The sequence below is a fragment of the Anopheles arabiensis genome, chromosome 2 (assembly GCF_016920715.1).
Source record: "Anopheles arabiensis isolate DONGOLA chromosome 2, AaraD3, whole genome shotgun sequence".
NCBI classification, from domain to species: domain Eukaryota; kingdom Metazoa; phylum Arthropoda; class Insecta; order Diptera; family Culicidae; genus Anopheles; species Anopheles arabiensis.
The window spans coordinates 56,036,246-56,053,724 of NC_053517.1; the positions used below are offsets into that span (position 1 = coordinate 56,036,246).

The window sequence follows — 17,479 nt, forward strand, 5'->3', positions numbered from 1 at the left end:
CGGGGCGGATTAAGCGTCGGACGGCTTAACCGTGCGCATAAATGTGACAGCTGTTCAAACATACGGCGAAAATTTGCAGCGATAGTCAAGTGGGCAACCAGTTTTTTGTGCAGCTCTGTAGTGTGTAGTGTTGTTTTCGAAATTCAGTTTTGTTCATGAACAGTTGTTAAACCTATAGTTATTGATTAAAATAATATTCTACTAACGATTAATCGATTGATTCAAAGTGAATTAATCATAAAACTAGTGAATGTTATAATTGTTATATGAATTTAACATTTCTTGGACCATCCGTGCAAATCGATTAACCGGCATCCGTCCGGTCCCGAGCTGCCCGGATAATGGACGTTCTACTGTATAAGTTTTTATGTTTTTAAGCAGACGAGCACTATTATAGCATTTGGCTATGAATCAAACTCACCGTAATGGTTTGCTGGCGGAGTGGGGGGGTATTCGAGATCCCTCGACTACTTGGCTTATTGCCACGTGAGTACAGACAGGCCTTGACCGGCAGCGGTTGTTTTGCCAAAAGAAGAACATCTGCCTTAATCCCGTGTCGCCAAAATTAGAAATTAATAAAATATTCTCTTCAAATGCGTTGGTCGTTAAATTAAAACAAAGTGATACAGGGTTTTAAATCATATAAGGAAATAGTTCTTTGGAATCATATCATATATAAGGAAATGTTTAAATCGGTAGAGGAATATAGCAAGCATGCTGTGGAAGTTTGCAAGCATATAGAGGAGTGTTGCAATCGACTAGGAAAATTTTGAAATCATACTGTGGAGCTGTCATCAGACTGTGGGTGCCGGTAAAAAGCTTCAACATCGACTACTATACATACTGTTGTATATGCTGGAATTACCATCCACGGGGCCCCGCGGCCGCTCAGTCCGTGTACCGTTAAATCTGCCACTGGCATTAACCGACAAGAATGCAGCGCGCGCCCGTATGCTGCGGCATGAAACCCTTCAGAACGTGGAGCACTACAGACGACTGAGAACACAATAAACCCTGTTCTTCCAGGTCTGAAGCAGCTAGCCTAGTCGGGAGACACCCGCTTGTTCTGCAGGAGATTGAATGAGGCGCGGAGCGGGTTTGCTCCTAAAACCGCAATGTGTCGGGATGCGGAAGGAAATCTCCTGACAGACGAGCGGGAGGTGATCGAAAGTTGGAAGTGCTACTACGAAGAACATCTGAATGGAGCAGAGGCAGGAGAGGTTGGCGCAAGTGGCAGAACAAGGCAACCACCACAGCAGCAGCTCAGCAGTAACAACAGCGACAGCATTGGCGAAGACAACAGCATCAGTGCAGACGACGAAGTGCCCCCACCATCTCTGAACAAAATTGCCAGCGCAATCAAGCAGTTTAAGAGCAATAAGTCTGCTGACAGTGATGGACTGGCGGCCGTGCTCTTCAAGATGATGCCAGAGAGGCTTATCGTCGAAATGCATCAGCTAATCGTGAAAGTCTGGGAGCAGCAGGAACTACCGAAGGAGTGGAAGTTGAGTGTTATTCACCCAGTATACAAAAAGGGCGACAAACTGGATTATTATAATTCTCGAGCCATAACGTTCGTTAATGCCGCCTACAAGATCCTGTCCCAGATCCTGTTCTGCAGACATGTGCCCCTTGCTACAAATTTTATCAGCAGCTACCAAGCTGGGTTTGTATATTTATTTGTATATTTATTAAATGATCGACGGACCTCATAAGCAACTCGATATATGTAAGAGTACAATACGAATATAACATATATTTTTTACATAGAGTCACGCATTTACACAACAATAACAAGGGCGCTATACATTTGCTATCAATCATTTGCTATAGTCATGCCGGGCTCATACACATCAGATGCCGCATTCAGAGCAAGACATATGCGCAAGAACGGGTCGTCGGAGGCGAAAGCGGTCCTTGTGTGGACAGCATCGCCCGAGGGAGGAGGGTTCTTGCACGTATAGCTGTATCAATAAGAGCAAAGCCGGACAATCGATGCTACCGTTGAGAAGCCCGACGATGAATACCAGTCTAGCATTTCGTATCCGGTCGTCGAGTTGGGGTAAGTTGTGCAACAAACACCTTGTTTTGTAGTCATTGTTACTCCCCCACGAACGGAGCGCGAAACGGGTAGCCCTACGCTAGATGGACTCCAAACGCGCAACCCCCCGAGCAGAGGAGGGCCACCACACAACGCTGGCATACTCCAGCACTGACCGAATAAGAGCGCAATAAAGAGTTTTTGCGCAGATTGGGTCAGAGAGCTCGCGAGTCATGTTAACGACTAAACCTAACAATTGACAATTGTCACAACGTGATCAAGGTGTTGCTCAATCGTGAGTTTCGCGTCTACGAAAACAACCAAGTCTTTGACACAATCGGCTCTCTGCAAAGTTTGCCCGTTTAGCGAGTAGTCGAAATGCACTGGAGAGCGTGAACGGCTGAAGGTGATGGTAACACACTTTTTAACGCAAATGGTTAAGGAGTTTCGTGTGCACCAGTTATCGAAGTCTTCCAGTGAAGCCTGGAGTATCCGATGGTGGTCTGGTCCCTGGATTTTGCCGAAAGATTTTCGTTTCGTCCGCGTACAGCAGGTGATTATCCGCAGGAAGGATCGTGGAAACATCATTTATGTAAAGGACAAATAGTAAGGATCCCAGATTGCTGCCTAGAGGGACGCCGGATGAAGCACGAATTGATCTAGACAGATAGGGCCCCATCCTAACGGAATAAGTACGGCCCATTATCTCAGCCATGCAGCTAGAGGATCTGGAAGGCCAAGTGTGTTGAGTTTTGCTAGTAACATGGCGCGAAATATCCTGTCAAATGCGGTTTTTAAATCAGTGTAAATAACATCTACTTGAAAGCGAGCATCAATGGATTTATGGCAGCTACTAACGAATTGCATAAGGTTTGTGGTTGTTGGTCTGTTAGGGACAAATCCGTGCTGATACGGGCTGATGTAATTAAAAGCCGCTCAAGCACTATCGCAACGGCCGCTGGCGATGTAACGCCGCGATAGTTAGGAACCTCATTCTTGCAGCCTTTCTTATGAATTGGTGTTAACCACGAGACCTTCCAAGAGACAGGGAAGGTGCATGAACGTAGCGATTCCGCGAAGATTTTTGCAAGTAATGCTCACTCAGTTTTTTTCTATATTACGTAGGTGTTGTTGTGGCAGATTCAATTATAACGTCGATAAAGTGCGTGGACGCTGTTGTAGTAAACCCGAAAAGTAGGACACCTTCGATCACGCATGCAATTAGTGTTCTCACGCACACCGTGCTTGGCAGGCTAAGATGCTGGGTTAAACGCTTTACTAAGAAGGACACTCAGGGAGTTAGGAACCGTTCCAGCTTTTAGGCTAATAGGCTAAATAGGCTAAAAGCGATTACGTCCGGGGTGTCCAGCTGCGAACTAAACATCGAGACAACTTGTTCTATGGTGACGGACGCAGCCAGTCTTGATAGATGCAGTCATAAATAATCGGTATTTGGTAATTGTGAGACAGTTGGTATTGAAGCCGAGGTGGTAATGGTGCCTGCGATTATTTATTTATTTTATTTATTTACATAACTGCTGTCTAAATTGAATTTTTAACAACATACCTATTAACTAAACTTATTAAATATTCGCTCGGAGGATGGATCGGAAGGATGGTGATGGTGAGGAGAGGTAATGGTCAAACAAATGGGCGCAGGAATTAAAGAATCTCACAGCACGTAATAAAGCGTCATTTAAACCAACTGAAGTGCGCCGATTTGGAATAAATAAAGGAGCACAAGGGCGTAAGGAACGGGTTGGAACATAGAAATGCAGAGATGAAAGAATGATTTGTGAATCCACCGCATTAGATATGAGCGAAGCAACAAACATAATTTGGGAAATGTGACGGCGTTTCTCCAATGAGTCAAGATTCAACAGATGGCATCTTTGCTCATAGGGGTATCTGACGTGTAGCCGGGTATTTTGCTGACAATATACCGAGTACATGATCTTTGCACTCTTTTTATGCGGTTTATGCAATTAACGTATATAAGCTGGGACACCAAACAACAACACAGTATTCCAAAATAGGTCTTACTATCGAACAATATAACACTTTTAAACACAGAGGGTCGGTTATTGAAAAACGTTTTATCATACCGATTGTTTTACGAGCCTTACAGGGTTTCACACTTTATCTCAAGACCGCGGGACCCCTTCCCGAATCTGTCTTAGCCAAAGCCAAGACTGCGGTATGATGCTTGAAAACGTTGATAATGTGAAAGTGTATTAACGGTAACGTCAATGTGATCGAAGAATGATAACCTGCTATCGAAAGTTGCACCAAGATCTTTTAACGAGAGTACGCGATTTATTGCGATACCTTAGAGGTTATAAGCTATCGTAACGGGACAACGTGAACGACTGAAGGACATGACATTTTTCGGGGCATAGAACTAGCTGGTTAGATGAGCACCATGATGTAAATCGGTTGAGCGTGTTTTGGAGCGATACGCAGTCAACAACAGACGATATAGATTTAAAAATATTTAGGTCATCTGCATAACAAAGAAAAATAATCGTGTGGAATGACAGAGTTAACATCATTAATAAATAAAACGAACAATAAAGGACTCGACACACTACCTTGAGGCACTGCCGATTTGGATGAAAAGGATTTGGAAAAGTAGGAGTTAAGTTTAACACGAAAAGAGCGATTGCTAAGAAACAAATCAAGCCAACGAATGTGAGAGTCTATCGGCCTCAGCACAATTTTTCGATCGAAAAAATTCGATCGATCCGGCTGTCATTTTGGTGTCATTTGACACTCATTTCGCCGCCAAGGTGTTCATTTTACTGGTCTTTTTGAAAACTGGTATACCATGACACTCACGAGCAAAATGAACTATGCTACAAAAATTCGATCGTTCCGCTTTGTATGGCAAAAAATCCGCAACTCATTGAGCTGCGGAAATTTTCTAATATCAGAAAAATGCCATAAATCAAGGTTAATGGTTTTGAAAAACGTTATGTAAAAGCAATTTGGTAATTGTTCTGGTTCTTTTTCAATATTTTGGGTGATAAAAAATCATTTATTAAATATTAAAAAAATGGTTTGCCTACACTAAGTACTGAACTCGATAGGAATCGACTTCATGCAGGAGTATGAAAGAAATAGTTATACTGTCAGTTTTACGTGAGCGCCTATCGAATTTTTTCGATCGAAAAATGGTGCTGAGGCCGTATGAAACCCATTTTGGATAGCTTCGCAAGAAGGATAGTCAAAGACTGCTTTAAAGTCAGTATAAATGATATCAACCTGAGAACCGCTTTCTAAATTAGAGGTGATAACGGAAATCAAGGAAATAAGGTTTGTCAAGGTAGAGCTTTTAGGAAAGAAACCGTGTTGCTGAGGTATAATGCAGTTTCTTACAATAAAGAGGATATATGAGTGAACTATAGATTCAAGTATTTTTTAGCTTGCACATAGGATGCAGATTCCAGGATAATTTGTAGCGTTTGCGCGATTACCTTTCTTAGGGATAGGAGTAATATGAGCTAATTTCCATGTGTCCGGAAATGAGCATAAGTTAATGGATATACGGTACAGTTTTAACAGGAGACGACCAAGCAGAGTATTGCATTTATTGTATACTGCTACCGGCATCAGTACCGGATGCAGAGAGATTGCCAATAGTTAGATGAGAAGGGATATCATTAGATTTACAACGTTTATCAACATATCTCCAAAAGGCTTTAGGGTGTAATTTAAACTGTGCTTGCACTCGGTGGACGTAAGATCTAAAGCAAGCCCTGTTATATATGCGATATGCATTAGAGGCGTTGCGCTCATATGCGCTTATGATGAGGGTCTCGCATGTTACTCGCATGTTACTATGATGAGGATCTCGCATTACGTAGTGTGCGATTGCGATCTCTTTTGAGGGAGCGGAGAGTAGAGTCTGACCAGGAAGGGGAGTTGTTAGGTTTATAGGTGGGACAGCAGGAGGGAAAAGCCGAGATAATATTAGCATTAAAAGTAGTAACCGCATCATTAATTGAAATATCTGTTTCTACGAACGATCATTTTATATTCGAAAGCATAACTGAATGTTTAGAGTAATCCATTTTTAAAGTTATATCTTCGTATATTTGACGATACTGAGCGCGTGGCCTTTTGAATATTTGCAGAGAGAGAGATAATTCTAAGGCTGTAATAATTCATCTGGTCTGAGTCTTTACTCACCTTTACGGCACCTTTGTGCTACAGCCGATAGGACCTGAGAGTTTATATCAACTGCGCTCTCATTTACGAAAATTAGATCTAATTGACGTCCCAGACTATTTTTGATCCCTGAGATTTGACGAAGACTACACTCTGTTATTATGTCGCAAAATACATTATGTTGAGCGTTACTTGATGAGTTTGGATTGCTTGAAACATAATAGTTTTCAATGGGCGGGCGCCAAAATAGAAGGCATATTGAAGTTACCTAACAAAAACATTGAATCGTTTCTTTTTAGGCGCTGTTGAACCGCATCAATGCTATCGCTTGAGCTATTTAACAATACGTTATTTGCTATCATACCTGGCGGGATATAAATGCGACCTATAAATAGAGATACTCTCTGTATCTTTATCTTTACACAGACCATCTCAATGTTGGCTGAAGATGAAAGCAATTCGGTGATTAGATCCGTTGCACACGCAATTAGCACACCACCACCACGAGAGTCTCTTTCTCTCTTGTTGGTCTGCTCACGATAGAGCACGTCGATGCGATGGCCCGGTCAACAATAATTCTCCAGGATACTCGGTCCCTGGCTGCAGCCTCCCATCCATGCAGACACCCGATCTCCGTCAGGTCTCGCTTCATCTGGTCCAGCCATCGAGTTCGCTGTGCTCCCCTGCGCCTTATGCCGAACTGGGGATCGCTCTCGAACACCTTCTTGGTGGGGCATGTGTCCGGCATCCTCATGACATGCTCCAGCCATCGTATCCTGCCAGCCTTCGCCACCGTCAGGATGCTCGGTTCGCCGTACAGCTCAGCAAGCTTGTGGTTCATCCTTCCTCTCCACACTCCATGCTCGAACACATCACCAAAGATAGTCCGGAGGATGCGTCGCTCAAACACGCCCAGAGCGTTTGCATCCTCCACTCGGATGGTCCAGGATTCGTGTCCGTAGAGGACCACCGGGCGAATCAATGTGCGATATATCTCACATGTCGTGCGGGCTCTAAGTCTTCTGGATCTCAGTAGTCAGTGAAGCCCATAATATGCACGATTCCCCTGCACAATGCGTCTCCGGATTTCGCTGCTGATGTCGTTGTCCGAAGTAACGACCGTCCCGAGATAGCGAAACTCTTTTACCCCCTCGAGACTGTCGCCGTCAATTAATACAGTAATCAGAAATTAGAACAGTATCTGGACAGAATCTTGTAGACGGCATTCAAAACTGTGATGGCTCGAAAATTCGAACAATCCAGCCTGTCGCCCTTTTGGTAGAATGGGTAAATGACACTCAGCTTCCACTCCTCCGGTAGTTCCTGCTGCTCCCAGACTTTCACGATCAGCTGATGCAATTTGACGATAACTCTTCAAAACGGCGCTGCTTGGCCTGGAGGAGTCGGGTTTGCTGTTTCATCGACGAGGGGCATCGCAGCGATGTTGTTGTCGGCCGATAGCGCTTCCCCGAGTGCTGTCGCATATCCCTCCAGCACATCAGCACACTTCAACCGGTCCAGGTTGAGCCTTGGAGTGGGCTGACTTCGTTGGTTGTTAACCACGGAGAGTTTCTGGCGCAGCTTTACCATTACCATTAAATGATCTGGGTCGACGTTTGCGCCTTTATACGTTTTAACGTCGATAATACCCGAGAAGTACCTTCCGTCAATCAGAACGTGGTCGATTTGGGACTTTGAATCACCCCTCGGGTGTCTCCAGGTGTAACTATGGCGGTGTGCATGCTGGAAGCAGGTGCTGCGGATGCTCATGTGTCAAAGTTCATCAGCCTGAGGCCGTTGTCGTTTGTCGGCTGGTGGACGCTGAAGCTTCCGATCGTTGGTTTATATGCCTTCTCCTGTCCGACCTGAGTATTAAGGTCTCCGATGACGACCTTCACGTCATGTTTAGGGCAGCGGTCGTACTCCCTCTCCAGCTGCGTATAGAAGGCCTCCTTCTCGTCATCGGTGCTCCCAAGGTGCGGATTGTGCACATTTATAATGCTCAGGTTGAAGATTCAGACACGAATTCTCAACCTGCACATTCGCTCATTGATCGGCCACCACCCGATCACTCTCTGTAGCATCACACCCAGCACCATGAACGCAGTACCGAGCTCGCGCGTCTCTCCACCGCTTTGGTAGATCGTGCAGTTGCTACGGTACTGGCGCACCGTTACGCCTTTCCAGCATACCTCCTGAAATGCTACTATATTGAAACCGCTAAAAATATGGAAATCACTAAAAACCTTTTAACGAATGTTCACCCATGCGCAGGGATCCCAAAAATAAGTTTAATAGCCAAAATAGACAGCATCCTTTGCATCTGTCAAACATTACAAACAAAACACGAATGCCATGGTGCCATCTATCCTACGGCGCATGGCAAAAATAACACGAATAAGATTCGCCAAAGTCTGCTCGATTTTTCGTTGCCATGGGAAACGATGATTTTGAGAGTTTTCAAGCAGAAATCGTTCCATCGAAACCCAGCTTTTAATAGAATTTTCTAACAGAATAGCGGCCTCAGCACAATTTTTCGATCAAAAAAATTCGATCGATCCGGCTGTCATGTGGGTGTCATTTGACACTCATTTCGCCGCGAAGGTGTTCATCTTAACGGTCTTTTGAAAAACTGGTATACCATGACACTCACGAGCAAAATTAACAAAAAAGCAAAAAATCCGTAACGCATTGAGCTGCGGAAATTTTCGAATATCAGAATAATTCCATAAATCAAGGTTTATGTTTTTGAAAAAAAAAATTGTAAAAGCATGTTGGTAATTGTTTTAATTTTTAAAAATGTTTTGGGTGATAAAAAATCATTTATTAATTATTTAAAAAAAAGGCTAGCCTACACTAAATACTGAACTCGATGAGAAACGACTTCATGTAAGGGTATGAAAGAAATAGTTATACTGTCAGTTTTACGTGAACTTCTATCGATTTTTTTCGATGAAAAATTGTGCTGAGGCCGTATATATACACTCATTTCACCACCAAGTTGTTCATTTTACTGGTATTTTTGGAAACTGGTGACACTCACGGTCAAAATGAACTATGCTACAAAAATTTGATCGTTCGATCGAATGGTGTGTATGGGAAAAAATCCGCGACGTATTGAGTTGTGAAAACTATCCAATATCAGAAAAACGTCATAAATTAAAGCTGATGTTATTGAAACACGCCATGTAAAAGCAAGCCAATTTATCGCGGTACAAAAGTTGGTCGTCTAGAAGCAGTGAAAGGCAACGTTTGCGTTTTAACGATTAAAGTAAGCCATACATTCGTGATAAAAAATAGACAGTTTGACAGATAGAAAGTGTCGCAAAAAATGGTCGCGGAAGACTTCTAGAAGCAGTGTTTCAGTGAAAAATTCACAAACCCGTGACACTCATCGTTGCCCTTAATTTTGTTCTAAAACTGAGATGTTTTTTTAGAACAAAGAGCTCGCAGAAAATGTATCGCAGTTTTGGTCGTCAAGAAGCAGTGTAACTATTTCGCGTATATCGAGTATGGCGTATATCGGAGAATACCCGTATAATGTTTTCATATGTTTTGACCATTTACCAATCACTTTTATCTACTGTGTTGTTTTGTAAACGTTAAACTACCTGTCTCTTTTTATGGCGAAACCTAACTCGATGCAGGCGAAAAAGACAAAAATAGATATGTCTTGAGTATAAGTATAAAAAAACCTGGCAAGGGTGTCAAACATTTGTAAAATATAAAAAAACATCATTTTAATATAATTACAAAACAAACAAAAAACACGGTCTTTTTTTAAATATAATGAACTCGGATTCGGATTGTAATTGATATATTATTATAAAAGATAAGATATTAGATATGAGATTGTCTTTGTATTATATTAAACAATGCAATTTTTGTAACTTTGTAGTACCGGGTACTTACCCTTGCGAAAGTATGGGAATGTACGTACCTACAGCTCACCCTTCACACTTTGTGAAAAATCATTCGCTTAGTTGTATAATTAATTCAAAGCGGGATGATTTACAATTAGGTTTGATTCTCCATACTACACACTAGTTCCTACAAAACAAAGCCTCGACTCATGTTGCGCATGAACTAGCTAAACTGGAGCGCCATAGCCGAAATGCCGGAAGGCCTTCACGGAACACGGCGTGATGCGCGCGCGCGAGGTCGTAAAAATTGTGATATTTCAATAATATTGTTCGGCCGGGTAATAAACTATGTGAAACAACAATAAACCCTTCCTCCAACCGCCACAACCTATGCGCGATCATCTAGCAATATAAACCGATTCGTTGTCGTTTATGAGGAGGGGAAATGGAACAAGAGGCGCGGATATATCTTACTATAACGTGGGCGAAGTGGAACAATGATCAAGCAACGATAGCAGTCATTATCATGGTGAGGGGATGTGGGGATGTTTTGCGGTGGTGCGTGAATGCATTCGCGTGTTAGTCGAAAGGAGGAATTGTAAGTAAGTGAAGAATTTAGCTAGAAAAGTGAACAAGAAAAACAGGACGTTTGGCGTCCAGTGGCGTAGACTTTCTGATCAACATGTTTATAGAGTATTTCATAAAATGGATCATAGGGTTATGTTTTTTCCAACTCTCACCATGTCTAAGCGAGGTGTGTTTCGCTGTAAAACATTAATATATATTGAATTTGAGAGGTATTAAATGTAAAAAAACTGGAGTAAAACGATGGCCTATGTATACTATTTTGTAGTCTACCAAAATTTAATAATACGGGTTGACTGTTTTGATAAAAATAACATATAATCACCAAGTAGCCGTCTATGTTGATCGCTAAGATCAAGGGTTAACTTAAATGCCCGGGGTCTACAAAGGTACAATTGCATCAAAAGTGGTGTAAAGCAAAGGAAGCATAAAAATCGAACCTTAAACAGCCCCCAATCGACTCTCGGGCCTAATAAACCTTGCGGAAGTATTGCGTATAGTCTGGGTAGTTTTGGCGAATAAGCGGCGAATACGGCGAAGAAAAGTATGTCCCTCTATCTGCAAGGCATCTTCAGTTCAAGCGAAGCAGTATTCATAACCATCCTTTCTTCCATTCGTACGACTCGACCTTTCTTATAGCACTAACTGAATACAACCTGTCTGAGAATACGCGCGCGCATCGCTCGGGCCAGTTTGGATCTGGATTGAATTAAATTGATTATTTCCCGATGACTCAATGATGCCAAGGAAAGAGAACTGTTATTAATCCGGCATATTTTGTTTTATTAGTATTCATGCTTATGCCTTCGTTGTACTGGTATTGTTTCTTTGGAGTTTCACTCCAATGTCTCCTGTGCTGCTTATATATCGTCGTTATGAAGGGAAAACTCTGCAAATGTCTTGTATTGCTTCGGGATAGATTGAGGGATAATCATTTGTTCACCTCTTCAAATCATAACATTGTAGTGAAACAAAAACAATTTAACGTTCGTTCGGTTTGAAGTGGAAGCGATAAGTTGCAATTTAGCTGGCGGAATGGACAGAACAAAAATATGATATACAGTGAAATCTCTCTAAGATGAGCATTTTGACGGTCCCTTCATATTCCACTAATAAAATTCTAATTCTAATAATAAATTCTAAACTCGCGATTTGGCAGTCAAAATTCTTCTCAATGAATTTTGGAATTTTGGATGACTGTTCATACAAATATTGGTCGAAGGAGGCCATGTTTTTGCCGTAGTTTCTTGGATACTTGATAGCCACATTTTCATCAGTTTTCCTCAACATGAATATCTCTCTAAGCTGACGGTCCTTTGAAGATTGACCTTAGAGAGATTTCACTGTAAAACTTTATTTATCTAATATTTAATTGTCAAAAACTTATTCTAACGACTACAGTCAGAATTCAATAGTTGTACCAAAGTGAGTGTATATATCAGGTGGGCTTATGGTGTTCTTCCTCAATAATACATCGGCACACAATTCGACAGTTTGTTCCATAGCAAAATCTAGTATGCCTTGAAGCTTAAACGGTATCTCGCAGTAATGATATGTGGTTTTGTGAATATGTGAACAAATGATCATTCCTCAATCTATCCCGAAGTAATACAATATATATACATATACCTATATGTATGTATATATATAACAGTACAATTGTTAAAGTTACGTTGTAAAAACGCTCCAATGTTGTATTGTCCGGCTTCGTGTTCGTGCTCATCGAATGGCACATGAACGCAATCGTTCATTCTCCCTTAGTGTTTTCTTTCGCTCAATTTGTATTTCTCTCACTATCAATAGTTTCTTTCACTCCACAGCATCGCGTTGAAGCATCCCGCTTGAAAAAATTAACAAATCGTTTAATTTATGCTGAGACGTGCTTCAAAATATTTTCTCACTATTTATGCGACCGATACAAAGGTGTGGACGCTGAGATGAAAATGCTAGCTCAATCGACCAGTTTACGTTTAAAGAAAGCGAAGCGGGAACGAATGACGTGTCAGAGAGAGGCTGACCAAGCTGATTTGAAAGACAGACAGAAAGAAGTAGAGGGATTTGTGAAAAATGACTTAATTTGTACGGCCAACTGGAAAGGCACAAGAGGTTGTGTGGATTGTACGCTTGAATGTATCTGCATTTTCAATTATCTATTGGCTTGAATGGCGTAGCAGAGCCTGAATCAGTCCGCAAACAGGCACATACGTAGAATATATACGTTTTGGTGGTGCTTTTTGTATCTATCGATTTGTTTGTAGATATCCAAATGTTTCAATCATTACTTTCGATATACACACGACCCTCGGATTTGGGTTTCATGGTTCTGTGTGTCATGATTGTCTATGCGTCCAATGTTCACGATGAATCACGTCGTTGATCATTTTCCTAAAGTGGATTTTATAATGTTACCACATCCTTCACTGCCAGTTGTCTGGAAGTAACAACTTTGTAAATGCTATCTACTCTGTCCTTAGGTTGATGGTCATTGTAGCGACCTCGGCCGCTACGATAAGGAAATATCGATCAGTTAAGCTTCGTTTAGATGTAGATATCGGTAAGATACGTGTAGATGCGGCTTAAGGCGGCCGCATCAAAATCGACGGCTACTGTGCGGGGTTCGTGGATCGGAGGTTCGGCGGAGCGATGGCGGTTGAAGAGACGCGAACATTTTTCGTGGACTCATTCTTATTCTGGTGGTGGATTTAAGTGGAAGTTAATAAAGTGTTGCAGTAGAAACGTTGATTTTAATTAATAATAGAAGTAGTGCGTTTCCGAAAAAGTAGTTTAGTCGTTTCATGTGGTGACAGCGGAAAAGCGCAAAATTTTTAGCGCAGGTAACATTTCTGACTGGTGTGCAAAAAACGGGAGTAGCTGGTGAAATTTTTTTTTGGGTAAGTGGTGGCGGAAAATAGCAGCGTTATAGTGAGTGATATTAAATTATAGTGAATAATACTACACATAAGTTCTTTTGAATCTTTTATTAATTCGTTTTAAATATAATTAGAAAAAATACATAAATAGTTAAGATAGTTTGTACGATCTTTCTCTTTGTAATTTATTCCCAAATCCTTCATTTTATTTTCGGGCGTAAGGTGATGAACAATAGGGTGTTAGCACTTAGAAATAGAGCAATTCAAATTAATACAGGTAGCTTAACTAATATTTGTGCATTCCAACCTACACACAACTTAAACTCCACAACTGTTAGCGAATCCTGTATGAATCAGGAATATAGTTATAAAAAACGCCTCCAGATCCTCAAAGCAGAGCTTCTTAACCAAAGTGTCGAAATCGAGAGAGCGTTAAACGGTACAATTTCAAGTATGGCGTACGAATTTCCGATAGAGAAAGCAATGCTTTACATTCCGGAATATCACGGAACAGCAAAAGATCTGGACGGTTTTCTATATCAAATAGAGTATTTTGCGAAACAAATTCCTGAAGGGGAATCAGAAGAAGACCTTATACGAACGGTAATGTTCAAATTGAAGGGAGAGGCTGCGGGTTCTTTTAATCGAATTTTGGATGATTCGTGGAACAGTGTTAAAATGAATCTGATAAAAGTGTTTGGAGAAAAGTTTAGCTTGGAAGCCATTTTCCAACAAGTCGAGACGCTGCAACAAGAGGTCAATGAACCTTTTTCCAAATACAAAGAAAGAGTGATGAAACTTAAAGAACATATTATTAATAACGATAGAGCAAATACGGAAGATTCATACGCACTTAAAAACTTAAAAATACATTTCTTGGCTGGTTTAAAGAACCCGGAATTAAAAACTCTTGCGAGAACCAATAAGCATCTCAGTTTTGATGAACTTTGGAATATCTCCAGGAAGAGGTAGTGCAAATCGAACATATCCGAAAGATCGAGGAAAGATTAAACCGCACGCAATTTTTCGAAACTTACAGCAATGAGAGTTCCATGAACCCGTGCCAAAACAGCTATAATTACACCTATCCAAATAACCAAACTGCTCCTAATGTAGATTGTAGCACTGATAGTAGAAAACGCTGCGATAATGGTAACAGTAGCTTAAACCATTCACATTTTAATAATTTTGGGATACCCCAACACAACAGTACAACATATAATACTAATCCTCCTAATTTTAATAACAATTATTCACGCCCGAGAAGATACTTTACACCATATAGAAACAATAACACACAAAACACAATACCTCAAAATAATTTTACACAAGGGCCTTCTCAAAACAACCTCTATAATAACTCTAACAGCTCACACAATCACCAACAATCCGATAATCCGACTGTGAATAAAAAACTAAAACAAGGAACACTAGTCAATCTTAATAAAAACACTAGTGTTCCTACAAGCCAAAATAATATATTCTTCTTCGGTTCATGTCAAGAACATCAGAATAAATCTGATAACGGTTTATGTAGCGATTTTGTAGAAGAGAGTGAATTGCTTAATATCGATTATATTAAAGACGGTAAATTAATGGCCAAAATTTTATCGAAATGTATGGGAGCAAAAGAAATTTATTATTTAATTGATACTGGAGCCTGCTTTAACTTTCTAAGTTTGGAATTGGCAAAAGAGCTTGGGGCATCTTCAATAGATTATAATGATAATATAAAATTTGCTAGTTTTGATGGAATAGTATCCGACACAGTAGGTTCAATTCTAATTAACTTACATATTGGTAGGTCAACATACCCAATAAAATTTTATATAATTAAAACACTTAATGTCCCAGGAATTTTGGGGCAGAATTTCTAAAGCAATACACATTAAAGTCGATAAATACTTTCAAAGCATATCCTTAAAAGTCCAGTTAACGGAGAGGTCAATGAAAGTAATATTGAAAAATTACCTATTGATAGCATTGAATGCGATTTAGCTTCCCCACCAGAAGATTTCGAACTACTTCCACATATTGAGAAACAAGAAATAGATTGTGATGTAGTTGAAACAAGTAAGGAAATACAACTGATAGGTTCTGAAAGATATGTGGAATTGTTGAGAAAAATTAGTCTTGATCATTTAGAACAGACTACAGCGAAAGATATAAAAAATATCATTAATGATTTTAAAAATATATTTTATTTGCCAGGGGATAATTTAACATATACAGATGCAGCTTCACATGAAATAGAAACAAACTCTAATATTCCCATTTACAAACGCCAATATAGATTTCCGGCAGCATTAAATACGATTATGGAGTTACATATAGAGGAAATGTTAAAGCAACAAATTATAAGACCTAGTAAGAGCCCTTGGAATGCTCCCGTGATGTGCATACCGAAAAATCTGATGTTGATGGGGAACGAAAATACCGGATTGTTGTTGATTTTCGAGCTCTTAATTTAATTACAAAGCCTTTCATTTATCCAATTCCTCGGATAGATGATATAATGGATAACATTGGCCAAAGTAAATATTTTTCCACAATTGATCTAAAATCCGGGTTTTCCAAATACCGATAGCACGTAAAGACGCTGCGAAAACAGCATTTTCAACGTCCAAAGGACATTATGAGTTTTAAGAATGCCAATGGGTTTGAAAAATAGTCCTTCAACTTTTCAGAAACTTATGAACACTGTTCTTTACGCTATACAACCCGTTAAGGCATTCGTGTACTTGGACGATATTGTAGTGTTTGGGGAATCAGAAGAGAACATAATCTCAATTTGGAGAAAGTTCTAAACGGATTAAAACAGCACAACCTCAAGATTGAACCATCAAAATGTAAAATTCTTCATAAACAAATAAACTATTTGGGCCACACTATAAATGAGGAAGGGATTAAACCTACATTAGCTAATGTTAAATCTATCTTAAATATGCCAATACCAAAAACTCTCAAGGAGCTACGTTCGTTTTTGGGAACCATTAATTTTATGGGAAATTTCTTCCAAACGTTTCCAATATTCGCAAACCATTGCATGAATTATTAAAGAAAAATACAAATTTTGTTTGGAATGAAGGCTGTCAGCAAGCATTTGAAAAATTAAAACAACTTCTTACTTCTGAGCCTTTATTATTACGTCCTAACTATAATGATGTTTTTGTAATCACCACTGATGCTAGTGATTACGCTCTCGGAGCAGTCCTTTCAAATGAGAAAACCATTGAAAGGCCAATTTCTTATGCTAGCAAAACTCTTGTGGGAGCAGAGAAACGATACCACCCAATCGAGAAGGAGCTCTTGGCGATCGTGTGGGCCGTAGAGCACTTTAAACATTATGTCTATGGACAGAAGTTTATCATATACACTGATCATAGACCACTAGTGTCAATATGGAGACTCAAAGAAAATTCCCCAATCTTGTCCCGTTTACGATTAAGACTCCAAGGCCTAGAGTGCGAAATAAGGTATAAGAAAGGGAAGGAGAATGTGGTTGCTGATTTTCTATCAAGACTCCCAGAGATAAAGCAAACCGAAGAACAAACAGGCAAAATCAGTAATACGGTCGCAGTGGTCACAAGACAACAAGAGAAAAAAATAAAATTTTCTAAACCCAAACAAGAACAGAAAATAGAACTCCTAGATCATACCCCACAAGAAGAACACTGGGAGAATCTATTAAAAATAGAGGTAGAAAATGAAACTAGCGACAGGGGAATAGAAAGAAAACAAAAGTTGGAACAAACAAAAACATAGTCAAAGCCAAATTTAAAAATTACATTAAGGATTCAGAGAGGATAGAAGTTGAAAGAGGTGAAATTGAAACAGTTCTAAAAGAATTTCATGATGCACCATTAGGTGGACATGTAGGTGTGAGAAGGATGAAAAAAAGAATCAAAGAGTTATTCTTCTGGTCAGGAATGGATGGGGATATAGAAGGA

At 40.2% G+C, this 17,479-nt stretch overlaps 1 protein-coding gene across 2 annotated transcripts in view; it reads left to right on the forward strand.

The window, feature by feature from the left end:
• The first annotated feature begins 158 nt into the window (after nt 1-158).
• The window catches only part of LOC120894260, a 38,645-nt gene continuing 21,324 nt past the window's right edge, over nt 159-17,479 (forward strand). Inside the window, exons 1-2 of one of the 2 annotated variants that reach the window (XM_040296745.1) lie at nt 159-1,666; nt 1,771-3,751. In XM_040296745.1, the coding sequence (XP_040152679.1) occupies nt 1,116-1,666; nt 1,771-2,008 (789 nt within the window). In that variant the 5' untranslated portion in view covers nt 159-1,115 and the 3' untranslated portion in view covers nt 2,009-3,751. Of the gene's footprint in view, nt 1,667-1,770; nt 3,752-17,479 lie in introns of those variants that run through there. The other variant, XM_040296746.1, reaches the window with a different exon arrangement.